Raw genomic sequence first — 27,230 nt, forward strand, 5'->3', positions numbered from 1 at the left:
TGTTAAGTAATTTTTCATTACCCATATCGTTGTGGATGGAAGCCCTTAAGACCGCTGTATACATATTAAACCGGGTTCCTAGTAAGGCAGTTCCAAAAACTCCTTTTGAGTTATGGACAGGAAGGAAACCGAGTTTAAGACACCTGCATGTTTGGGGTTGTCCGGCGGAGGCCAGAATTTATAATCCACATGAAAAGAAATTGGATTTTAGAACGATTAGTGGATACTTTATAGGTTATCCCGAAAAATCCAAAGGGTATAGGATTTACTGTCCTAACCATAGTACAAGAATTATAGAGACCGGTAATGTCAAATTCATTGAGAATGGTGAAACCAGTGGGAGTGATAAACTACAAAATGTGAAAATTCAAGAAGTTAGGGTGCAAGTCCCTTTACCCATGACTTCTAAGAAAATTGTTGTTCCTACAATTGTCACACAGTTTAATAACAATGAACAACAAATTAATGATCAAACACTCCATAATGAAGTTATCACCACTGAACAAGTTGTAGAGGAACCACAAGGGATGACATTAAGGAGATCTCAAAGAGAAAGAAGATCTGCCATTCCAAATGATTATATGGTTTATCTACAAGAATTTGATTTTGATATAGGGACAAGAAAAGATCCGGTTTCTTTTAAACAAGCCATAGAAAGTGTTGATTCTACTAAATGGATTGATGCCATGGAAGATGAGTTGAAATCAATGGATCAGAATGAAGTCTAGGATGTCGTTGATTTGCCCGAAGGTTGTAAAACAGTTGGGTGTAAGTGGGTCTTTAAGACCAAGCTCGACTCAAAGGGTAATGTTGAACGACATAAAGCCAGACTGGTGGCCAAAGGTTTCACTCAGAAAGGAGGCATTGATTATAAAGAGACCTTTTCTCCTGTATCTAAAAAGGACTCATTTAGAATTATTATGGCTTTGGTTGCACATTATGATTTAGAGTTGCACCAAATGGATGTAAAAACTGCTTTTCTAAATGGAAGTTTAGATGAAGAAGTCTATATGAACCAGCCCGAAGGTTTCCCATTAAAGGAAAAAGAACACATGGTTTGCAAATTAAAGAAGTCAATATATGGTCTTAAACAAGCTTCCCGACAATGGTATCGCAAGTTCAATGATACCATCATTTCCTTCGGTTTTAAGGAAAACACTGTTGATCGGTGTATATACCTGAAGGTCAGTGGGAGCAAGTTTATCTTTTTGGTCCTATATGTTGATGATATATTGCTTGCCAGTAGTGATCTTGGCTTATTGTATGAAACTAAGATTTTTCTCTCAAAGAACTTTGAAATGAAAGATATGAATGAGGCAACCTACGTGATAGGCATTGAAATATTTCGTGATCGATCACGTGGATTGTTAGGGTTGTCTCAAAAGGCATATATAGACAGAGTTCTAGAGAGATTTGGTATGGAGAACTGTTCAGCCAGTGTTGTTCCAATTCAGAAAGGGGATAAATTTAGTCTCATGCAATGCCCACAGAATGAATTGGAACGTAAGCAGATGGAAAATATACCTTATGCTTCTGCAGTTGGTAGCTTGATGTACGCTTAGACCTGTACCAGACCGGACATCAGTTTTGCAGTTGGAATGCTAGGAAGATACCAAAGTAATCCAGGGATGGATCACTGAAAAGCTGCAAAGAAGGTGATGAGATACTTGCAAGGAACAAAGAATTACATGCTTACATATAGAAAGTCAGATAGCCTTGAGGTGATTGGCTATTCGGATTCAGACTTTGCTGGATGTGTGGATAGTAGAAAGTCAACGTTTGGCTATTTGTTCCTATTAGCTGGAGGAGCAATCTCATGGAAAAGTGCCAAACAGACAAGCACTGCTTCGTCCACCATGGAAGCAGAATTTGTGGCATGCTTTGAGGCCACGGTTCATAGTTTGTGGCTGCGTAACTTCATCTCGGGACTTGGGATTGTCGACTCTATTGCCAGGCCGCTGAGAATCTTTTGTGACAATACTGCAGCCGTCCATTTCTCCAGAAACGACAAATATTCTAATGGTGCCAAGCACATCGAACTTAAATATTTTGTTGTCAAGGAGGAAGTTCAGAAACAAAATGTGTCTATAGAAAATATGAGGACAGAGCTCATGATTGCAGATCCTTTGACAAAAGGTTTACAACTGAAGACTTTTAAAGAGCATGTTGAAAGAATGGGTCTTAGTTGTAATCCATGATATTAGTTGAGGATTGTATTATGTTTATTTCTTTGACACTTAGATATAATTGATTATGTTTCTGTTTTTCCTGTTCTTCAAATATATGTACATGTATGGGTTTGAATGTATGATTACAGGAATTGTCTTTGACAAAGACATAATGTTTGACCATTAAAGATACTTCTCATTTATGGACTATGATTAAATAATTTGCTAGTGTTGTAGTACTTGGAAGGAACTATGTCATTATATTGATGTGGAACCGCCTTGACTCGCATTAGTAAGCTGTTTAATTATGGTATTATGATGACCCAACTGACTATGGATTAGAATGATGCGCGCCTAATGTTTATATCATTTCTAACCAAAGTATGGTCATATGGGTCAAGTGGGAGAATGTTGGGTTTTGACCCACATGACCACATCGTGGTCAGTTACGATCCCGTGAGAAGTGGAGGCATTATCCTTGATGGTAGGATAACATAACGGGTCTCACCCTCTGCCTAGATAGGGAACACTGCATCGGTCTCCATCACCGTGTGTTCGAACAGGGGCCAAGAGGGAGATACGAACTAAGGACTTGATCATCCTGAAAACAATGGATCCAGGTACGCTTCCTTTATTTGAAGACTGGTTCATGATCCTATTTATAGATGTTCTTACAACCAACAGCAAGATAACCCTCTTCTCTTCTCCTCTCCCCTCACTGCTTGAAAGAAAATCAGAAAAGGAAAGAAAAAACCCAAGAAGGAAAAGCTCGATAGGAAGAGGAGGAATTAAATGAGAGTGAGAGGACTCTCCATGTCCATGAGATAGCAATCTAGGAATCCCTCGAGCCTGAGAAACACGTAAAGGGTCAACAAGGAAGACCTTACAATTCCATATTGCTCGAAGCTCAGCCATGGAAACCGAGGTCGACGCCAACCACCTCCCTCCTGCTGCTAAGGCGCTGCCATGGCGATCACGAATAAGCCAATTCGAACTGCCCATAAAACTTCATTCCGATACTGATCCATCATCAAAACTGATCTCGATAACTCTTCGATCAACAATGTCAACACCAAACAGTTCAAAAACAAGCTTGACATCCCACTGCTTCTGTGGGTTTTGACTGATCAACAACCTCCGCCCTCCATGGCTAAAGTGACGACGGGATCTGAGGTATAATGCTGTTGGCAATGCTGAACACCCATAAGGAATATTTACTGGTTGCCCAGCCACCAAAAAAGTGAAGTCTTCGAGATGAGACATTTCCTCCCCAAGAAAAGTTCCTCATGGTCTTCTCGAGGTGATCAATAATGGTAGAAGGAACCACTGAGTTCACCATTAGATGGATCGGCATAACTGTTTCTCCCTCAAGTCTATCGTCAAACACGCCGTAATGTTAGAATAATCCGAAACCACAAGCGGCCGTCCCGAAACTGGTACTCCTAAATATAATCTTTCAAAACAGGGGGGGAAAAAAGTAGTTGCTCTGTATCTTCTCCGTTCATATTGTTGTTTTGGAGCAATACCCATGATTTGAACCCGGGTTGCTCTGTCCATACTCCCTCTTATGTTGCAGCTCTTCTTTTTTGGGTGCGGATTTGATGGACTACGAGGGCAAACAGGGCCAAGAAATGGAAATCTGTCTCCATACAGAGTAAACGGAAAAGGGTAAAAAAAGGGGTAATCTCTCTGTCTTCCTTCCCCTCCTCTCCAATCTCCATGCTTCCTCGCTGGCGAGCATGGCCACATCTTGCTTTCTTAGCCTCATCGACTCTCTCTCCAACCCTTTCTCCCAGCTTCCCCGAAGTTTGCACCATCTAGTGCATGGAAGGGTAATAAGAGGAGAAATGAGAGAGCTTCAATGTAAACTGTGACATGTAAGATTTGGATATCAAAATGCTTGAACTACTGCAAGCCAACCGAGACATACAATTCAGTCCAAGTTTAAATAGTTAATTTTCAACGTATGTAACATAGAAGCTCTTAAAAGATGGGTCACAGTGAGATTACATGCGAGTTATGTAGCAACCACATAAACTTGTGTTCCCAATTCCCATTACCCTCTCCTGAAGTCATTACGTGTCCACTCCTCCCTCTCCCCTCCCCGGTAGCTACCTTGCGACCCCTCTCGGAACCTCGCATATATTATCCCTTTTGTATAAGTCCCAGGTTCTCCGCACCAAAACCAGCAAGACAAGAGCCCCAAAAACCGTCGCCGCTGTGATAATGAGGAAGGAGAAGTTATAGCAACGCACCCCCATGCATGTTAATGACTCCTGCTTGGCCGCCTCTCCATCGTAGAAGTACCCGGCGACCATCACATTTAGTACATATGACCCGATTGGGCTAGCCATTGGTAAAATATTGTAGAGAGTAGAGTAGTACTTGAGACCGAACACCTCTGATAAGATAGCAAAGAACAATGGTACCTCTGCTCCGAAGCACAGGCCGATGATCACCGAAGCAATGTACAGGGAGCCGGGGACACCGAAGGCGATGAGGAGGTGGCCGGCACAGGAGAGGAGCAGGACTACGGTAAGCACCAAAGGGCGGGGTAACTTATGCTTTTCGAGAAGGATATCGGAAATGAACCCGGCGGCCACCCTGCCCCCAAAGTTCCATATGCTGATGAGGGAGACAAAGGTGCTGATGGTCTGAGATGAGTAGCCTAATGACTCCCCAATCTGACCCATGTTATCGATCGCAGTTAGAGTGCCACCAACTCCACAAATCATCGCAATGAAGAGTACTACCATGTCTATACTCACTAAGGCTTGCAGAATGGAGTGGTCCTCTCCCCTCTCAGGAGCCCTGAAGACGTTAATGATATAAGACAGTGTCCTCTTCATAGATATGGTGGATGGGGCGGCGGTGGGCGGCGGCGGCGGCTGGGGCATCGTCCGAGCGTCTACCGCTACGGTAAGCAGTGGGGAATTTTGGAGCAATTGTTCCCTTGGTTTGAAGATTTTGAGCTCTTCTCTGATGACGACTGCGAGGGGGAGGACAAGGAGGAGCACCACGACGGCAGCGTTGATGCGATACGCGTTGCAGGTGAAGGCGACTCTTTTCTGGACGACGATCATGACCATGAGGTAGGCGGCGAGGGCGATGGAGATGTAGAGGAAGTAGTAGAAGGGCTTGGTTGTCTCACCTGGCTGGTGCGCCGTCTTCAGGATCCGGATGGTGCAGAGGAATACGACGGTTATGGTGGCCGGGAGCCATGCAATGAGAAGCACCAGGGATCTGGAGTCATCGCCATAGATTGCGAGGTAGAGCTGCGCGAAGATGGCTCCGCTAAGGCCGGCGAAGCCCTTAAGGAGGCCGAGCACGACGCCGCGGCTCCCCGGGAAGTTCTTGAGGCAGGTGACTACCACGCCGGTGTTGCTGAAGGTTTGCGAGTTGGCACCTATACAAATATAAAGGCACATCTCCCAGATGCGGGGGCGAGCGAGGCGGCCGGTGATGGCAAGGTAGATCATGAGGTAGCCGAAGAGGTTCATGACAGAGCCGAAGGCGAGAACAGCCCAAGGAGGGGCGACCTCGTAGATGAGACCGGAGAGAATGCCCACGCTGGCGCCGAGGTCCTTGAAGAAGGAGACGGTGTTGAGCGTCCGCTGGTCGTAGCCGAGGGCGGACCTGATGTCCTTGGAGTAGATGGCGAAGACGAAAAGGGAGCCGGAGGTCGCGTTGATGAGGAAAGATGCAAACACTGTGAACCAACGGCCTTGGACAACCTGGATGGCCCGGCTCAATGGGTTGAACGCCATTGTTTCTCCCCCAAAAGCACACAAAGAAGGACGATTGGGAGCTGATGGTATGGAGAAGGGCCTCGATAGCTCACTCGGCTGGCTTCTTGGATTCCTTCTGCTCCTGGCACCCTGAAATGTGCCAAAAGAAAAAAAGCAAAACTGATCAGTGAGTTACCTATTTTAATAATTTTTCCGAGTCAATAGCATAGCAATGTTCTAGTTTTACGGGTCATATCAAATTATAACAATAAATATAGTAATGTACAAATTCTGAATATTAGACTCTTACCGCAATAAATGGATCGCCATAGTGTATGGGCCATGGCAATGAATTTAGTAACGTTTTGACTGTAGCAATCATCACAATAGGACAAGCTATGACAGGCCATGATTTTAGTAACGTATCTAAATTGTATTAAATAAAAAAATCATTAATACTACTAAACTAATATGGAAATCCATGATATCGTAGAAGAGGGTTGCATCTTTTCCACGAAAGAATGGCTCACCTTCTCTGGCACTAATACACAGCTAAATTGCACAATGACCGCTTTGAGATCTATGTTGCTGGGTGAACAAAAGAGATTGAACTGCTTTTAAATCTATGCGGGATGCAATCCCATGATAGGTATTGTAGAAGGTGATCAAATTATTCTTTCGCACAAAAGATACAATCCAAATCTACTTAATATATATTTATTAAATAAAAAATAATGGTTTAACTAAATTAATACAATATTAATGATATTATTAATTGACTTATATTAATGAAAAAAGAATTATTAGTATCATACCTACTAATATTTCAGTCGATATTTTTTAAAATGTTAAATACATTTTTAATATCCTAATTTTACTTAGAAGTGAAAGAACGACCACTAATGACTATGCTACATTACATTTAAATATCCATATATGCAATACTTTTTTATTTCTTATTCCATAGGTTTGATCCTCATTATATATAGGTTGGATTATTTCTTATTAATTTATAATAATATATTATTTTATTATATCGATAGATATACATATATTATTAGAATTTTGTATAGTGATAGTATATCATAATATTGATCAAAAAATTATGTTAGAAAATAATAAAACTCTATTTACACAATCTCTCAATAGTCTAGTTTGTAGTGAAGAGCAAGCACCATGTAGTGCAAGTTTGCTAGGATTGGAGCTAATGAGAAACATGTAACTTTGATTGAGTAGAGTTTGACTGCTAAGCCATGTTGTAGGAACTCAGGTCCGAATAGGTGGAATTCAGTCATAGTATGAATAAAGCAGACCAAGTGCTAAGGCTTGGCTGCTAAAAGACCAAGGCAGGTCTTCAGAGATCCTGAAGACTAGAAGACTATTTCAAAGGCCGAATATAATAGACAATCTATACAAGCCATGCCGAAATAAGCCGAAAGCTGATAAGGCATAATTGTCGGTCTAATAACTACAGAATAATTATGCTTGTGCACGTGCGCAATGGAAATATGGTTGGCATTAGTTACCAAAACCATCAAAAGTGGAGACTAGGCATGAGAAACCATTGTTAGAATGAATTATTACAGTACATAAGAAGTGGAGATTAGGCATGAGAAACAATTATTAGAATGGACTGTTATAGTATCTGAGGATAATTATTATGTACGAGTATAAGTAATGAAATTGTACTCTATATTAAGATTCTTCTACCCTTCAATAATCAATCAATTCAATTCATTTATCTTATCTTTATCTTTACTTTTTATCCTAAAAATAGGCATAACTTAGTTTTTCTATCGTAGCTCTTCACAACATCTCTTACTGTAGTTCAGCGCTATACCTCTTGTCGTAACTCTATGCTACACCTTTTACCGTAGTTTGCACTGCATCATTACCATAACATTGCATTACAACCTTTCCACCATAGCTTTGTGCTATATTCCTATCCAGATCTATATCCTTCGGATAGTGGAGTAATGGTAAAAGTCATTAAAGATCAAGGTAGGTATTTATCCCCGTATTACTTTCTATCTTTCTTTCGAATCATTATCCTTTCGCTGATCCAACATCAGCAGCATGCCTATGTATGCATTTTCCAACGCTGCTAGAATTATTATTAAGATGATTATTAAATTCTAAAATGATAAATTTATTAAGAAGGTCGATAAAAGTATTTCCAATTCAAGATTAAGACGGAGAAGAAAACAGAGGACAAGAGTATTAAAAAAACGATTAACAGAAAAAAAACCAGAGCTCGTAGCAATCAAGCAGATGGGGAAAAAGACAAAAAACAATAGCTTATGGTTGGACAGAATGCATCGAGAGATCCTAGAAAGCATGCGTAAAGAAGAGGAGTTAATTACAGAACTAATTTTCAATACTTAAAATGATTCCAGTAAAGGATTAGTCAAACCTTCCATTATAGTTATCTCCCATGTAAACTCTAATTGCAACAGAGGTAAGCAATTGTTTGTGAGGTGAATGCCATGTGCTTGGGTGGAAAATCCTATAAACAAAGGCTTCTGGATGCTAGCTAATCCCAAATATTCAGATCAAGTTACTCATGCAGTTGACTTAGAATTACTGAGGGTCTGTTTGGAAAATTTAGTAGAATGGGGCTGAATTTTTCATTGGATTTTTGGAGCAAGTAGCCTATTTGAGAATACCTCTCCAGCCAAAAAATTTTGTAAAAAAAAAAAAATTCATAAAATTTTTTTTTTTCTATAAGCCAACAGGCTTACAATTAGAATTTAGGCTAAAATTAGAATGGATCATTCTAATGAAGATTGGACAGACCAATGCGCCCGATCTCTATAAGAAATTTATTTAACTTTTGCTAGATTTTTTTAACAGACCCTAAAGAAAAAAAAAACTGATTGGGTTACATCAAGAGAAAAAAAGTATGGATCGATGTGATCTCCTGTACGGTTGTCTAGGAAGGCAAAAGAAAGTAATGCAAGCGAACCTGATGGTATACCATTTTGACGGAGACAAAAATATGCATATTAATGGCATTCATCAGAGTTATTAAAAAATTAATGGTAACGTCGGGAAGATTTGATCACCTCGGAGACTCAAACTCACACCTTTTGGTTTTACATAACTAAAGAAAAAGTACTGCTAGCGCTCCAAAACAAAGATAAGAAATACTGCCGCTTTGAGCAATTATCTATTTATCTTGCTTCTCTCCCTTGAAGCGGTGAAGATTTGAGCAAAACTAAGAACCAAACACAACCAAATTATGGAGTCTTTGTCATATGGCATCAATGATGATCCCAAGAATCACATATCGAAGATTTTGCATATGTTCACAACTTGGTGAATATTGAAGAGCAAGCTTGCCAATGGGCTATAATATGATTCATTGCTTCATTTCAAACGGTTTAGATTGCATATAATTGCTGCCACAATTTCTAGAGAAGATCTGGATATGGATACATGGAGACAGCACTGCTAGAACAGGGAAGGAGCCCCATCTCTCACTTTACAAGCATAGGCTAGTGCTCCAAATTAAGTTCATCCTATCAAAACACGGTCATGAAAGCCTAGGCTTATGCAGCCTTACCATTTTCTCTCTTCTTTTCCTTTCTTCGTTTTACTTCAAGTCCCATTTGCCCTCTCCTCAGGCGTATAAGGAATCATCTCGTTCTTTCTCTCTTCTCCGTGGGTGCGACCCTGTGACTCCTCCCTATACTTCTCATGCATATCACCTTTGTAGAAATCCCAAGTTCTCCACACCAAAACCAGCATGACAAGAGCTCCGAGTACTGTCACCGCCGCGATAATGAGGAAGGAAAGCTTGAAGCACTGCACTCCGGTGCACGTTAACGACTTCACGGAGGAACCAGAGAGCTTCGCATACTGCTTCGCCGCCTCTCTATCATACAATTTCCCGGCGACCTTCACGTTCAGCACATACGTCCCGATCGGCGTGGCAAGAGGCACGAAGTTGAACAGCGTGGAGTAGTACTTGAGACCGAACACTTCTGATATGATTGCGAAGAGCAGCGGCACCTGTGCTCCTAAGCTGAAGCCGATGATCACCGACGCAACGTAGAGCGAGCCCGGGATTCCGAAGGCGATGAGGAGGTGGCCGGCGCCGGCGAGGAGGAGGACTGCTGCGAGCAACACAGGGCGAGGCAATTTGTACTTGGCGAGGAAGATATCAGAGGCGAACCCGGCCGCCACCCTCCCAGCGTAGTTCCATATGCTGATGAGGGAGACGAAGGTGCTGATGCTCCGAGCAGGGTAGCCCAACGACTGGCCGATCTGGCCCATGTTGTCGATCGCCGCCAGGGTGCCACCGACACCGGAAATGGTGGAGAGGAAGAGGATCAGCATGTCCGTGCTCACAACGGCTTGGAGGATGGAGTAGTCCTTCCCCCTGTCAGGGGCCTTGAAGATGCGGATGACATGAGAGAGGGGTGAGCTCTTTTTGATAGGTGATGCGGTGGCTGGGGTTGGTTTCGGCTCGGGCGGTGGCGGTTGGGGGACCGTCGGCGTCTCGATGGCTACGGACAGAGGTGGGGGGTCTTGGAGAGATTGCTTCTTTTTCCTGAAGATCTTGAACTCTTCTTTGGTAACGACGGCGAGGGGGAGGAAGAGGAGGAGAAGGACGATGGCGGCGCTGACGCTGTACGCGGAGTGGGAGAAAGTGAACCTTTTTTGGACTACGATCATGACCATGAGGAAGGTGGCGAGGAAGAGGGAAACGTAGAGGAAGCAATAGAACGGCTTGCTGCTCTCGCCAGGCTGGCGCGTCGACTTGAAGATCCGAATGGTGGAGATGAAGACGAGGGGGATGGCGGCGGGGAGCCATGCGATGAGGAGGACGAGGGACCTGGAGTCGCCGCCGTAGAAGGCGAGGTAGAGCTGGGTGACGATGGCACCGCTGAGGCCAACATAGCCCTTGAGGAGGCCGATCACGACGCCGCGGCTTGCCGGGAAGTTCTTGACGCAGGTGACGACGGCGCCGGTGTTGGTGAAGGCCTGCGCGTTGCCGCCGAGGCATAAGTAGAGGCACATCTGCCAAACGTGGGGGCGGGCGATGCGGCCGGTGATTGCGAGGTAGATCATGAGGTAGCTGAAGAGGTTAATGCCGGCGCTGAGGGCGAGGACGACCCAGGGTGGGGTGACCTCATAGATGAGGCCGGAGATGATGCCGACGCTGGCGCCGAGGTCTTTGAAGAAGGCCAGGGTGTTGAGGGTCTGCTGGTCGTAGCCGAGGGCGGTCTTGATGTCGTTGGAGTAGATGCCAAAGATGTAGATGCCGCCGGAGGCTGCCATGATGAGGAACGACGCGAATACGGTGAACCACCGGCCCCGGACCACCTGGACGGCGAGGGCGGAGAGCTCAACCACCTTCATCTTTTCTCTCTATTGCTATCTCTCGATCTCTTCCCCTCTCACTCACTCAGCACAAACACAAAGAAAGTTACAGGTGGAGTGATGTTAGAGAGGATCTGCCACTATATATGAATTTTAGAGGTAATGGGTTAGTAGAAGAAAGGAACTAATTTAGTGGCGGCTTAGCTGTTGCTCTTTAAGAGGGGCAGCTGAGTGCCGGTTAAAATGGCGGACTGGTGGACAGCATGTGGGGACCCATATGATGGATTTCCTTGACTTGTATGTTGACTTAAGTGAGAAGAAGCAGGTGATAGCAAAGTTTTCCCCATTTTTCCGTTTTCTTTCTCAAGCTTAAGATTTTAAGTTTGCTTCCTTATTTCACAGTGTGTGGAGGGTGATTACTGAGATTCCCTTTTGGAGTTTTAAATATTTTATCGAGCCTAGTGGAGAGAGGTCGCTTGCAAATTAAGTAGGTTGACCCAGGATTAAGGATCCTGCTTTCTGGGCTCCGTGACTTACGATCTTATCTATTCACTTGCACTCCCTATTTTTTCCTTTAAATAAAAGCTAGTGGGATCAGTGGATCACTCAAGAGCAAGAAGAAAAACCATATTTGGTGAGATTGCCATCTGCTTACGTAGTGTGGGTTGTATAGTTTATCCTCTGTGAGGGTCGCTAGCAACGTCATGCTTTATGGTATTTTTCGATGTTTGGCCATCTGGTCTCCTGTAGATGACCTCCATATTTAATGAATCTACTATATATTTTGAACTGGCATGAACATGATTTCTTGAGGCTGATATTTACTCATACGAACAAGCTTCACTGTGAAGTAGAAAAACGCAAACTAGTTTTCGAATGAAATGAGCCTATTCTCCCAAAAGATTGTCCGGTTGTGCTTAGAAATCAAGTTCAAGTCCCACTTAGCAGGCACAAATTTTTGGAAACGACACAGCTTACTGTGCTTGCTGACTTTTGGATTAATGCCATGCGCATAAATCGTGCTTGATATTGAAAGATGCCAACCATCACAGCTCATAAAATCCTGCACCAATCCAGCTTTTGATTGGATTTCTTCCCATCCTAATTTTCAAAATTTAAGAAAACGTGCTCCGCATTTGACAACACGACAAAAAAGAACAGGTCAGTCGAACGGAGCCTAACTTCTAACCAAGTGGTTCCGAGTTCGAAGCGCATGGACATCGATTAAATTGTGGAGACTGGATGCTCCTTGCTCGAATACAGAGTTTAGAAGGGCTATTGGTCCGCTGGTAGCCTTGGTGATGCCAGGTGTGACGTACTCACACGGAGGATTCGTACCGGAGCCCAGAGGGGTATTCGAGTCGGGCCTACGGATGGGAAGGGTATGAGTAAAACCGGCTGGGGTGTCCAACATACGGTCATTTCTGTCCGCATCGAACATTCTCCTGACAGGGTGGGGACCCAGTGAGAACTACTATGCAGGGGTGGCATGGTCCCTTCCTCCCTCCTTCCTCTTTTCTTAAAAAAAAAAAAAAAAACAGATCAAGATTTTGTGTAATATTCATATAAGAGAATAGTTCAATATTAGATTGACGTGCCAATTTTAGAAAAAAATTATTGCGTGCAGTGCACACACCAGTGCAAGCCATCAATATGGGGTACATCAATGTGGCAATGCTATAATTTTTCCGGTTTTAGCGGGCGCGTGATAGATGCTTAAATGAATTTTTTTTGCTCGAATGTTTCAGGATATATCTCCTTCTCGACTTCAACCTGAAACGGTTACCGGTCAAACTTGCAGCGAAACACGATTCATGCAGTTGTTGGGCCACAAGTGCTGCGTCCACTTGGGAACGCCTCCAAAGCTTCTTTACGACAAGGGAGTGGGGGAAAGGATCCGAAATCTTGCAAAAGCCTCCGAGAAAAACTCATCCAACTACGGCATCGTGACCTGGGCTGCCCTCACCATTCTAAGAAAATGCACTCACTTTGCACCATCTCCCTTTCCAACTTCATCTTTGGCTTCGTACGACGACAAAGTTTTGAACTTTGGATACCGAAGCACTGTTTCTCGCTGCAAGTAGGACCGCAGAGCATTGGGGAGATATCTCTTGGTCAATCTAAAAGGCCCACGAGTCCTTTTCCGTCAGATTATGGGATCTGGACTTCACCTGGTTTCATTTTCTGGACCACGGATCGGATTCAGTTCCATAAAATTGAACCCAATTCTCTGGTCCCAACCTGATAGCACGCTGTCGAGGAGAGATTCGTGCTGCATTCTTCTGCACGTCTTCTACAGTGGAAATATTCCCTTCCATTGGGACCAATGACCAATTTATAATCCTTCATTTGCTTTTTTTTCTTTTTAGAAAGATGACCAATGTATGATAGTCTCATCAGATGGATAGCTAAGAATTTAGGGTTTCGATCATCTCCAACAATTCGAGGGTCCGTGCCGATCGCATGTTGCAGTCAAGGAATCATTATTCATGGATATAGCGGAATCATACTTCAAAATTTTGATGGCATGCACTGCATGAATCATGACCAATGTAATTGTTTTGTCGATGACCAATTTTTATCTTTAAATTGTATGTAATTGTTTGTGTTGCCGGTTACCATTTTTGAAAGTTTAGCCTCTTGATGGCTGAAGTTCCATGAGATAAGATGGTGATGGTCTTCTTACACCTTGAAAGTCAATGGGCAAACCTATACTTGTAACGGCGCCAACATAACTTTAAGGTTTATTTTGCTTGCAAAATTGTTTTTCTTGGTATGCAAAAGTTTTCATGCCAACACTTTAGAAACTATCGCTATTAAGTGTCGAAACGGTGAGTTTCCTGGTGACTTACTTTATGTTGTTGGATCTTTTATATTATCTAACTACCATCGATGGTATGACTAATTATATTTACCATCTATCATATATATCTAAAGCGGTGGTTCGGCTTATATAGAATTCTTTGTTCACCATATGGATACTAGTATTAATCACGCCAACGTTATGTTCTAGGCCAATATTAAATATCATTGCATAATATGCATTTAAAAATAGTGACGCTAACATTAATATGCTTGATTGCTTGTTGTGTAAAAAAAGTTTAGCTATTCTTATTTTTTATTTATTATAATTATAGCATTGTTATATTAGATTTTAAGAACGTTTGGACAAAGATAAAAAAACTATATTCCATGCATTACATAGGGTTGGTATTAGTGCTGAGTTCTCCGTTTGTCTTGTGGGTGGTGGTTTCTATCTAAGTGTAACGTAAGCACAATACCATGTTAATAATTTTAAAAAGAGTTGGATAAACGTATCCCATATACTGCACAAATTATATGTAAGTATACATCTAAAATGGAGGCTTAGTTTATACAATGTTCTCTAATCATTTTACAGAAGCCAGTACTAATGATAACGGTTTTTATATGCTCAACCATCATCAAAGTTTATTTCTTAACACGCAATAAATATTAATGACAAATATTTTAATGTTCATTGTTTGATACACAGAAATTTAGTTATTGAAATCTTCTATTTATTATAATTTGTTATAGGATTGCATTAAATTTTAAAAATAGTTAAAAAAAAAGGAAAAAAAAAACTTTTCATGCTCATCATGCAGGTTAATGACGAAAGTTTCTATATGAAGACTCTTGTGTAAAAATTCCCCATTTAGTATTAATGACAAAAGTTTCCCCATGGAGACTCCACTTGTGCAAAGTTATCTATTCACCATATTAATGCAGTATTAATAAAGAGAGTTTCTACTCATCACAATTTATTATTTAATGTTCCATGAAAATTTGACTATCAAAGCTTTCTATTATTATAATTTGTTAATTATTATATTGTATTTCCGGAATACTTGGAACAAGAAGAAAAATCATACTATACACATTACACAGGAGTCATGATAATGGTATTAATGATAGGAATTTTTACTCGAACATCATTAAAGTTCATTAATATGTAACAAAAAATTTGAATATGGAAGTTTTTTATTTATTATAATTTATTATACTATATTACACATTAAGAATAGTTGAAAAAAAAAATTATAACCGTGCATTGCACAGCTTATATGCCGGTTAACAAGATTGCAGTAGTCTAAATATTTGGTAGGGTTACAACATTGACGAAGCTAATTTCTTTATTTGGAGAATACTAAATTATATTGATTATTGTACCCTGCGGTATATCTATGACTGCCTAATTTTTTTCTAAATCACATGATAGTTAATCCACGGTGTATATACTTTTGCAACAGCAACCCTACCATTCATTAGCAAGTATGATCTTGAAACTTAGAAAATGTTGCAACTTTCTCCCAACTTATGCCTTTGTACAAACGCTGGCTTATAAAAACAAACAATGACCCAACTTGTGCTGACCTTCTTTGAACTACAGTCACTTTCTGCCATCTCCCTTTCCGACCTCAGTTTATCACTGGCCAGTTTGAACCAACCTAAGACATTTTCCTGGCAAAGCACGGTTTCAAAACTGCTGTCTCTCTCTCTCACTCACTCACTCACACACACACACATGAGTACATGTCTGCATGCATACAATTATACCCTACACTGCATGCACCATATCGATAATCATAACTACTCGTTCCTGTAGCCATGCACTGAGAAGACCATTTGATGAATAGGGTTCGCAAGTAGCTGTGACTGGCGGCGTGCATAGCCCTATAATTTCTCCTATCTTTCTCTCCCTCTCTTTTGCACCCGCCCCCAACCCTCCTTCCTCCAATCCTTTTATACCACACAACCAAATAGTCAAGTACCACTACCACATCTACGTGGCTCCAGCATAATGTGCCATGTCAAAAGGGGAAGAGATTTAGATCGCCACCCTGGAGACTACAATGATTCAACAAGGGAAGGGATTGTATTTAATCACATGACCTTTTCCTGCATGGCATCGATAGACATGGAGTCATTCAAGCCACTTATCATAGTATCTTAAAAATAACATAATTGTAAGTTAGATTGGTAGGGTGAATTAAAAACCTAATGCGATTATAACTCAACTAACAAGATCCATAAATGTCCGATCCAAACCCGACTTGGAATTCCATTTATGGAATTTGAATTGGGTTCAAATTACCCAGGCCTTCAATCCTAAGTATACCCGACTTGGAATTGGGTTAACGGTCTCCGATATACTGGACCCACTGGACCCAATCCGAACCCAACTAGTCCTTGGACACAATTTACCAAAAGTGAACCAGGAAATAATGTAACGTGGCAGGATATGATTGGGAGAAAAGGGAGTTAGAATTGGACTGGGCTAGGGTTTTGGGCTGTATATTGCTCCGGAGCGGGGGCCGCCCCTTGTGGTTAAAACCTGGCTGTGAGTGGAGAAGGGGCCCGTGAGGTGGACGAAGTCTCTCTCATCTCTCACCACCGTCTGTTATAAATATAATACTAAAACCCATCATAGAAACCGTCCTCCGAACTCCCGCCCCATGCAAACGCTCATCCTCTTCTAACTCTTCTCCGTCTTGCCTCGCCGCGCTTCTCTCCTGCGAAACCCTAAACCTAACCCTAGGTTTTTATTTTCTTGGATTATTGGGGAGAGCAATGGCGGTGTCTACGATGGTTCCGGTGCCGGCGCTCTACGTCGGGGACCTCCACGGGGCAGTGACGGAGGCGCACATCTTCGAGCTCTTCTCCTCCGTCGGGACGGTGACGTCCGTCCGGGTCTGCCGCAATTTCGCCACCGGGCGCTCCCTCGGCTACGGCTACGTCAACTACATTTCCGCCCAAGATGGTATGCGCCTTGGATTTCTCGATGCCATTGCCCGTTATTGATTTCGATTTCTTCTCGTTGGAATCTTTCCGGGATTCTGATTCTTTTTTCTCGCCGACTTTTTGAGGTTTTGTTTGGTTTTGGATCAGATTCGTACGGGAAAGTATCGAGTGATTCTTAGTTGAATCGTGTTCTTGTTTCTCGTCTTGATTCAAATTTTAACCTATTTTCTTTCTGTTTCTGATTCTGGTAGGCGCTCCGAGTTCTCTATTGCATGCTGTCTTCTGGTTTCTGTTTTTTTTCTTTTATTTTAACTTTGTATTGGGCTGTAGATGTTGTTATGTCTGCTATCGTTATTTTTTTTCCGGGTGGTGGGGGTTGGGGGGTGGGGGGAGTAGTGTATGTATGGATTATTTCAGGAATAGTTTTAATTTGTTGTAGACAAGAACCTTTTCCGTTTATTGATTATTTGTCTCTTTTTCTTAAATTTATTTTTGTATAGTCTACACACTGCTATGAAATTTCTTTCCAGGATTGCAATTAGTCGCAGTACAGATCAAATTATGCTGCAACAATGACGTGAGATCTCCTTGTTGGAGTGTTCTCGGATTCATACTTTTCATATTGTTTCTTTCGCCTTTTCTGTTGAATGGTCACAGGCTATCTCCCTTTTTCCTTGATTTCTTGAGTCCTTAGCGTTGATTGTTTCTGATGAGCAGGATCCCTGTTTGAAGCTGCCAGTTTATGCTGATTTAACTCGGTTTTCACTGTGATGATTTGTTTATTCTATTGTATATAGTTTATTTTTCTACTTTGTAATTCCTGCAATGGCTTCCAACGTTTGATGAATTGATATACTGACTCTTGTTGATCCGTTTGGTTTTTGTGTTCCATTTTTGGTGCAGCCGAGCATGCTTTGATGAGGTTGAATCACGCTGTTTTGATTGGCAAACCGATAAGAATTATGTGGTCCCATCGGGATCCCAATACAAGGAAAAGCGGGGTTGGAAATCTATTTGTGAAGGTAAACTAAAGGAGCTACTAGGATACTCCTCTTCTATTTTCCTGCTTCTATTATTTTGGAGGTTTTAATTATGAGGCATTTTGAAATGCGTTCAATCTTTGAGTTTTATTTCACAGAACCTAAGTGACTCCATCAGTAATGCAAGGCTTCATCGGATATTTGAGAAATTTGGGACAATTTTGTCGTGTAAAGTTGCTACAGATGATGATGGGAGGAGCAGAGGGTATGGATTTGTTCAATTTGACAAACAAGAGTCGGCAGAATCTGCCATTGGGGGGCTCAATGGAGCCACTGTCGAAGGCAAGCAAATGTAGGCTTCTATCCTTCGACTATCATCATATATGCTAGTTACTATGTAATTGTCTTTTTGCTGATATCATCTGTAATGTGTTTGTTCTGTGCAATGCAGATATGTTGGGAATTTCATCAAAAAGAGTGAACGTGTAATGCTGAGCCCTGAAGCTAAATATACTAACCTATACATGAAGAACCTGGACCAGGACATAACAGAAGAACTTATTGAACTGAAGTTCTCTGAGTTTGGCAAAATTTCTAATGTAAAAATTGCAAAAGATGATAATGGGAACTCAAAGGGATTTGGGTTTGTGAACTTTGAAAGCCCTGATAGTGCCAAAAGGGCAGTGGAAGCTATGAATGGAGTTCAACTTGGTAAGTGTACTGGTACCAATAAGAAACTTCTCCTTTTTTTCCCAAAAATAACAAAATAAGCTATATGATGGTCATCTACTGACTCACTCTATTATCTTCGCTGTGTTGTGTAGGAACCAAGACCCTGTATGTGTCAAGGGCTCAGAAGAAAGCAGAACGGCAACAAATTTTGGGGCGTTTGTATGAGGAAAAGCGTAATGAGCAGATCAGGAAATGCATGGTAGTTTAACTTATGCTTTGCTCTTTTGAAGGTTGTTTGCTTGATTTTTTGTTCCCTTCAGTCTCTTCTGCAGGTTTTGATCAGAAATTGATGTTTTCTTCAGGCCTTAAATGTCTATGTCAAGAACATTGATGATACCGTCGATGATGATGCTCTGCGGGAATGTTTCAATCAATGTGGCGGCATCACTTCTGCAAAAATTATGCGTGATGATAAAGGAATAAGTAAAGGATTTGGGTTTGTCTGCTTTAGCAGTCCAGAGGAAGCCGACAAAGCTGTGAACACTATGCATGGTAGTTTTCTTTGCAAGTTACTCTCTGTTTTTCATCTGGATTCAAACAATAACGTTAAGTTTATGCATTTAATGCAGGATGTATGTTCCATGGAAAGCCTTTGTATGTTGCAATTGCTCAAAGGAAAGAGGAGAGACAGGCTCAATTGCAGCTTCAATATGCTCAGCGCATGGCAGGATTGACAGGATCTCCAACTGCTGTTATGCCTGCTGGATATCCCCCTCTTTACTACACTCCTCCTGGTGTTGTCCCACAAATTATTCCAAGGCAGGACCTTGTTTATCAACCCTTTGGACTTAGACCTGGATGGAGGCCTAGTGGATTTGTTCCTCCACTAGGGCCAGCTTTCCAACCAATGCCGCTTCCAGTGGTAAGCACATGAATATTTTGATTGTTTGACATGAAATGTAGTTCGCTAAAGATGATAAATGGGAAATTTTTGGAAGTTTTCCCTCCTGTAATTTGGCTGCTTGATTGCTGGTGGAACTGTTCATTTTTTCCCTACAGATGCCAAATGCCCCAAGGCAACATAGACAAAATAGGGGTCGGATGAATGGACCTTTGCTGCCTCAGCCTGGACAGTCTGTTCCATACCTGCCACATTTGCAACAAGCAAACCATTTGAATTCTTCCAAAGATTTTAACGGCCAGCAGGTGATTTTTTGTTTATTTATTTGTTAAGTTTATATTACCATCTTTTGCCTTTTAATACTTTCGGAATATTCATCCTGAGATGTTTGTGCTTTGAAGTGTTCCACTGCTACTATAGTATATAAATATGCCTTAAGGCGTTATGTTAGATATAGTCTTGATTATGGTGGTGGTTTTTCTGGGCATCACAACATGTGGATGCTTATTTTGAAAGAGGGTGGATAACTAGAGTTAAAAATACTTCTGTTGGACCATGATTACGCATCATTTTTTGCTCTATTGAATTTCAGTACTGTTTTTCAGGGCATCACGACATGTGGATGCTTGTTTTGAAAGAGAGTAGCTGTCTGGAGATATAAAATACTTCAGTTTCTTTTGGACCATGATTAGTTATCTTGTTTTTCTGTATTGAATTTCTGCATGTTATCAGGATATGTAAGTGAAACCTGAATCTTAAATTATGTGAAATCTAGAAAACTCGTTGGATACTTCAATAAATGTTCTGGATACATGTCCGGTACTTGTGTGAAGTATCCTATTTTTCAAATTTAATAAACATTCCGGATACTTCCAGATGCACTTGAGATGCTTCCATGAGACCTCCAGAAATGAGGGGGAGGCTTTTTCTTTCATTCTTTGATTTAACTTTTTTAATGATGAATGGTATTTTTTGTCCTCTACGATGTTAATATCTAAATATTAATTATGGATTGGTGTTGGGATTTGAATGATGACTGAATAATGATCTTGTAAAAATTGATGTTATCATGTATTGTACATACTACGTTATTTTGATAGCTTAGTATGTGTTATAGATGCTTTTCAAATGCCTTTATATGCACGTATAAATGTGTACATACATACATACATGCATGTATATTCATTGATGTATCCTATATGTATCGGTCCTACTTTTTGAAGATTTTCCATATCGTTGTGTCTATATCATGTTGTATCTATATCCTATTTCCGTGTCCCTGCTTCATAGGTGGAAAAGGAAGAAGGTTTAGGCTGGACTTGTATAAAGAGGAGATAGCCTACCAAGTAGATAATTAACCCTTACATTAGCTTTTATAAGGTCTCTTGTCAAGTTGGAAAGAAATTTGTTCCCAAAAGAAGTTTATTTTCTAAGCATGAACAGTTTGACTCTATGTGAAGTTAACTGCAACTCTTCTGTGGTCACACAAAAAGGCTGGTACTGAAGAAAGGCTAGGTATTAGAAAGGAATGTAGCTGATTCATGTGAAGCGATGCTTGCATTTTGGGGAGGACGAGTGAGATTGTTTATGAGTAGTCATTGCCTATTGGCAAGAGTCAATTTAAGTGATGGAATTTAGCATGCTACTTAATTGCAGTGAGATGAAGAAGGGGATTTTGAGGGACCTTTGTATTTTAGACTAAAGATTGGTTGGATTATATGGAAATTTGTCGCTAAAATGTCGGACTAACTCTAGGTATATTTTCATACCTTTTCAAGGCATTTGGGATGAATGGATGCATAGGCTTGAGTAGATAAGAATTTTTTTGTTCAATTCAGTTTTACTTTGAACATTATAAATCATCTTTAATGTTTTAGATTTCCATTTTGCATCTTCTTTGTTTGAATTTCACCCAACCAAATTTGAGGGCCAATCCAGTCAATAATACCACAGTCTACTTCTGGGTATATGCTAATTTTTTTAGTCATTTAAATCTGGAAGAAATATATATTAAGGTTGTTAATCTTTTTTTTTTAAACATAATTTGTATAAGTTTTTTTTTGTGTGTGAACTGTTCACTTAGTAATGATTTATTAATTCATGATGGACTCTTGTTTTCTTGTTTGATGCACATGTTGCGTATTAGTGTCAAGAATGATGAGAAAGACTTAAAAATTTACATGATTGCTGTTATGCATCTCACCACTAGTATCGTCATTAGAATACTTACTCCTAATAGCATCTTGCCAAGGTTTTTAAATACCACTATCATAAACCCAATCCCACAAACACCAAAAGCTATCTTTCAACAACATTATTGTGGATCAGACTCATTGTCACGAGAGTTTAACTATTGACAAATTTATTATTTCAACAAACAAATTTGCTAAGTATCTAAACTGCGAAATGCTGGTTTCTTTAACTAGTGTTTTTATTTTAAAAATTGAGAGTTCATTTAACATTAACGCTTGCTCCATAGCATCTCTCGGGTCTTCATTACTAACATGATCTCATCTAGGTGGTTTGCCCATCACTTCATGTCCAATTTTGGCGACTATTAGGCTTCCTTAAAAATAAGTTCCACGCCATCTTAGTATGTTACACATCATCATCCAATAATAATGATAAATGGTTGTAGTCTTTTTCAACCAGGTATTCCTATCTCAATGGTAAATCATACTTAGTATGTTTCTTTATGTTGCACATCATCATCCAACAATCATGTTATTCCCCAGCATCATTGCTGATATAAATGTGAAAAAATGCTGGCCTTGTGTCTTCCTTTGCAATAATTTTTGATATGTGGCTATCTTGTATATACTTATGCGCTATACATACCCTGCTTCAATTGCGCTAATACCTACCCTGCTTCAATTATAATGATCTCATTTTGCTCGCCGCTTTATATCAGATATAGTGTTGGGGGGAATCATTATGTAATAATTTAAATTTTGATAGAGACTATAGTTATGTGTATCCCCACCAAACTTGCAATCATTTCCAAGTTCTCTGTTAAGTCTTCGACGTAAATGATTAGGAATTTTATTAACAAATTCTTGAGCCTGACAGCCAATGTGGCCTAGCAGGGCAGAGCCATCTTAAATTAAAAAAATAGTATTAAAATAATTTAAAGAAAAATAATACCGATTAACAAAAATTTCAAACATAAAATATTTTCAATTTTATTTTTTTGTAGATTTTCTTTTTCACCGGCATGTGAATGATAATGACACAAGGTCTATATCAAATATCTAAAAAGTCCATAACACATATTAAAATTTATAATTTTCAAGGCATTAATATTAGAAAAAAGAAAAAATGGACACTTATGGATTGTAAAGAAAGATGCGTTGTGAACTCTAGCAATGGCAAGCAAGTTCGATGCTTTCAGAGTTTTGCGGCTGATCAATGTGAGTCTGGAATACAAGGACAGCTATGGGCTGTAAATAAAGAAGTTTTACAGAGAGTAATGGCACCGAATTTAAGGTTGGATTGTAAAGCTTGTGATGGATAGGAGAATTTTGAAGTCTAAATATTTGACAGGATGGAGTTAATTTTTCTATAGGAAATTCTTATATGTTAATATGGTGTATTCGTTCAAGGACTTGCATTCTAGGAAACACCTTTATGTTACATGCATTCAGCATGCTAACTTTCCAATTTAATATATGACCACATTAAAAAATTGCACTGCAATGTTCTTGGTCATGAAAAGCTAGTTTGCTTAAATAGTAAAAGTCTGTTATTAAGTGTTTGTATCATATATATAGTATTTCCAAGCAATGTTATAGATATCTATCTATTTGGTTTTGTTTCCATATGTACTTTAAATAGATAATAAATGTGAATGATCTTTGATATAAACATCGCTTTTATAGTTTCAAGTGATAGAAAAATAAGGAAATACTTAAGAAGACATTTTTTGTGAAGGAACATTATCTCACTCTTGAATTCTCTCTAATTTAGTTTATGAATCATAGGGTCTTAAGTTATCACAGTTGCATTTTGTTCCTTTGTTAATTTTGTAGTTGCTGTGTTGCAGACTTACTTCTATATACTGTACCTTCTTGATCACTTGATCGGATGTTTGGTAGATATCATGCTAGTATGCTTGTCAAAGTTGTATATAACATGATCATGGTGAGAAATCAGAAAGGAGATTTAAGAAGCTCAATTTGACAAAAAGATAACCCCTTTGAAAATCAATTGCAAGCAAGTAGTCCATAAGACTACTACTTCTGGAATATAGAAAAATGATATGCATCAAGGTTTCGAACCGGTTGCTCGGCGGCACAGGTCGATACACATTTGTACCGTTCTGTGTTGCCCTGTACCGACACAGTAGAGGAGACTGGGGAGAGGGCGAACGAGAGAAAGAAAAAGTGTGAGAGAGAAGGGGGAGAGAGGAGGGTGGCGGAGGCTTGCAGAGCAGAGGGCTCCGCAATTGAGTCCCCTCTTTTGTTTGAAATAGGGGTCCGGCCCCTTTTTTTTATTTCGCAACTTTTAAGTGAATTCGGCAAGCGATTTGCGGACTTCACTTAAAAGTCGCGAAATGAAAAAAATGGGGTCGGACTCCTGTTTCGAAGGAAACAGGGGACCCGGCCGTGGAACCCTCCTCCGCCTACTCCACGCAGCTTGCCGACCTCCACCGACTGGCCTCCACCTCTCTCTTTCTTCCTTCCTCTCCCTCTTCCTCCTTCCCCCACTCTCTCTCTCTCTCTCTCTCTCTCTCTCTTTCTCTCTTTCTTTCTTCTTCTTCCCCTCTATCGACGGGTTTCATTTCTGTTCTAAAATCGTCATGATCTGCCGCCGATATGGCTCAGTACGCCTTGAACCGTCCGGTTTGGGACAATTCTACCGACCATGATATGCTTTGTCATCCGCAGGAGTGTTGCTAAGGTTGAATCTGAGTATCCTCATATACTGTGTGGAGTGCTTTTTCTTTGTTGGGTGTTAAGAGTAAAATTACAAATTGCCATAATAATTAACAAGAATTAGCATTTAAAGAATGTTGAAGTAATTGCAGTACAACAAAAAAATCATTTTTACTAGAGTACTTATCTTCCATTGATTATCTAATTAGCCCAAAAGTCATTGATTATATTATTGGAAATAAAGCACTAAGTTAAACCAAATTTCTTTCTTATTCAAGATGTCGAGAAAGCTAAATTGGTTACATAAGTCATCATTAATGAACACCCTTTTGATTTGGTTGTGAGCACTGCAAGCCATGTGCCTGATTGTTTGCTCAATGCTTAGTTGCAACCAGTCTAATCATGGGGTCAGCTACCATGGATCATATTCATGTACTGGAGCTGTAATGCTGTCCCATTATTAACCTTTAAACAAACTGCTGACCCGGATTAAATTCAAGGGATGTAGTGATACCACCTACCGGCATTCTTCAGTGACGTGGCTTTAGGTCTTTCTGAGCAAAGCAAAGGGGGATAGGAGAGTTGGAGATCTGGCCAGTTGAGGGATGGAAATTGAGGTCTTTAGATTTTGAAATTTCTTCAACGAATTTAGATAGGAGGGACTATGGAAGTGATTAGGACTTTCCTTTATCATTGTAAAAACCATTCTTTTTGTTTTTTGTTTTAAAAGACTTCATGGAACCGGCCAGACTCTTCAGTCTTTTAGTTTCATAACATAATATTGAGTTCCTTTCTGTAAAATCAGATGGCAGTATCTCATCGTTTCTTATAAATGTGCTATTTTTACCAAATCAGGGCATTTCAAAGATTGAACATGCTCACAATGAATTCTGAGTGTACCCTATATTCATCTCTGTCTCAGCGACTTCCAACATCTCTCTCCTTGAATGTCAGTATAGTAGACAACTTAACTGCAGATGTTCAGTGATTTCTTAGTTTCAGAATGATATACAAAATTGTGTTTTTTTTTCCATATATTGTGACAGTGATTGTCTAATTTTGAGGAAGAGTCTTTGGAGGTGAATCTGATGATTTTTTGGTACATACTAAGCTGAAGTACCTAAGAAGACAAAAGGACGATCATTCCTTTCAGAATGATAAAGTCAATCTACAAAATTGTGTTTTTCATGTATTTTGTAGGTGATTGTCCAATTTGGAGGAACGGTCGTTTGAGGTTGGTCCGATCATAGTTCTGGTACATAAGAGGCTAAATTATGTAAGAAGGCAAAACAATGATCTTTGAAATTATTGCGAGAAAATAAATTTTATTTGGTCACTGTGGTCTTTCTTCTTAAGATGACAGATTTTTTGGGTTATGCCTGATTTGGTATCTCTTGCTTGAACTGACATTTTCTGGTGGTCCCTTCATCAATTAGGAAGAAGTGAAAATGAGCAGTCTCTAGTGCCTTGATCTCATATTTTCTCAACATTTCACAAGAATTGCAATTTTCACTGCACAGATGTACCATGATTTATAATTTGCTTGTTCTTGAGGAAATTTTTGCGCACTATACTGTGAACATTACATTGCTAAAATGTCGTAATGAACGCCTCCTTAATTTGTTTTGAGCACATTAGAGTAATTCCATGGGATATCTTAACACATCTGTCTCCATCCTGGCAGCGATTTGGGCAGCGCAAGTATGTGCCAAATGGACGCCAGCGTGAAATGAATCATGGATCAATGGTTCCACCTAGCGCTCCAAACTTGCAAGGTACAGAGATGCTCAGCAGCAAGCTTGCTGCTGCAACCCTGCCGCAACAAAAACATATGCTTGGTGAACGCCTTTTCCCCTTGGTTGAAAAACTTAAGGTGGTATTCCGTTGCTCTTTGTTTCAAAGAATAATTTGATGCTTTATCCCGCTCTTTTTTATGAATAATATTCATGTTGTCTCAAACTCTGGCATTAACTTGTTATCTTTGTAATGTTTAGTTTGATCTTGCTGGTAAAATTACCGGAATGCTGTTGGAGATGGACAATTCTGAATTGCTTCTGCTATTGGAGTCACCAGAATCATTGGCTGCCAAAGTGGAAGAAGCGGTCAAAGTGCTGAAGCTATCCAAAACCAATGTAGGTGATCAAGAGTCTCTCCGCCCCAATTACTTCTCAACTGAGGTTGCCGTCAACTGAAAGGAATACAGATTCTGAAAATACCATTTTTTTGAATTACAGGCCATCAGTCATACTCTGTAATTAGGGCTTATGTGATTTTTATTATTGAGTGTTTCTCCATTTTGCTGCTAGAGCATGGGAAGTTCACTTATGTGCTCCCCAGGACATTTTGACATAGTCTAGTTGTTTCATTGTCGCCATAACTGACAATCTAGTGTTGGAGATTTTTTGACCTTTTCTTTATAAATGACTGATTATAGAACCTTCTATATTTCTGGATTGTGCTGTTACATGTTAGGTGGAACCTTATTCTGCATTCATGGTTTATGAACCATTAAGGATGCACTTTTCCAATCAATAATTTGCATATTGATATTAATTTGATTGATGCCATGCCCCCTGATGTGGCATTTCTGTATGGTGGTTATTCTGGTTATGCTTTCATAGTTTCTGTGTTTGAGTTGTCCCTCATCTCCTAAGCTGATGCATGACTTGGTGGCAAGAGTGGCGCCGGTTATATACCTTGATGAGTATTCAGGTGGGTGTCTGAAAAGTTGTTTGCAGTAGTTTGATGGACGCATGGTCTTCGATAGTGCAGGCTAATGTCCTTCAAGGCTTATTCGGACTTTGCAGTTCTTCCCA

The 27,230-nt window shown here is 40.3% G+C and overlaps 2 protein-coding genes and 1 pseudogene across 2 annotated transcripts; 1 reads left to right on the forward strand and 2 right to left on the reverse strand.

The window, feature by feature from the left end:
- Positions 1 to 4,100: 4,100 nt before the first annotated feature.
- On the reverse strand, positions 4,101 to 6,071 carry LOC103722299 (protein NUCLEAR FUSION DEFECTIVE 4-like; annotated as a pseudogene).
- A 3,170-nt stretch (positions 6,072 to 9,241) lies between these two features.
- LOC103722300 (protein NUCLEAR FUSION DEFECTIVE 4-like) lies at positions 9,242 to 11,434 on the reverse strand. Its single transcript, XM_008812802.6, has one exon. It carries the CDS (start codon positions 11,261 to 11,263, stop codon positions 9,497 to 9,499), a length of 1,767 nt encoding a protein of 588 aa, XP_008811024.3. The 5' UTR covers positions 11,264 to 11,434; the 3' UTR covers positions 9,242 to 9,496.
- Positions 11,435 to 16,635: 5,201 nt separating this feature from the next.
- LOC103722303 (polyadenylate-binding protein 7-like) lies at positions 16,636 to 26,967 on the forward strand. Its single transcript, XM_008812806.6, has 10 exons — positions 16,636 to 17,006; positions 17,891 to 18,009; positions 18,126 to 18,319; positions 18,419 to 18,678; positions 18,792 to 18,898; positions 19,002 to 19,191; positions 19,269 to 19,561; positions 19,699 to 19,845; positions 26,099 to 26,287; positions 26,409 to 26,967. The coding sequence occupies exons 1-10, from the start codon at positions 16,817 to 16,819 to the stop codon at positions 26,604 to 26,606; spliced, it is 1,887 nt and encodes a 628-aa protein (XP_008811028.2). The 5' UTR covers positions 16,636 to 16,816; the 3' UTR covers positions 26,607 to 26,967.
- The last annotated feature ends 263 nt before the right edge of the window (positions 26,968 to 27,230 follow it).

This window comes from Phoenix dactylifera, chromosome 1 (assembly GCF_051530095.1).
Source record: "Phoenix dactylifera cultivar Ajwa chromosome 1, Ajwa_hap1_PhDact_Kaust_v1.1, whole genome shotgun sequence".
In the NCBI taxonomy this organism is placed as follows: Eukaryota; Viridiplantae; Streptophyta; class Magnoliopsida; order Arecales; family Arecaceae; genus Phoenix; species Phoenix dactylifera.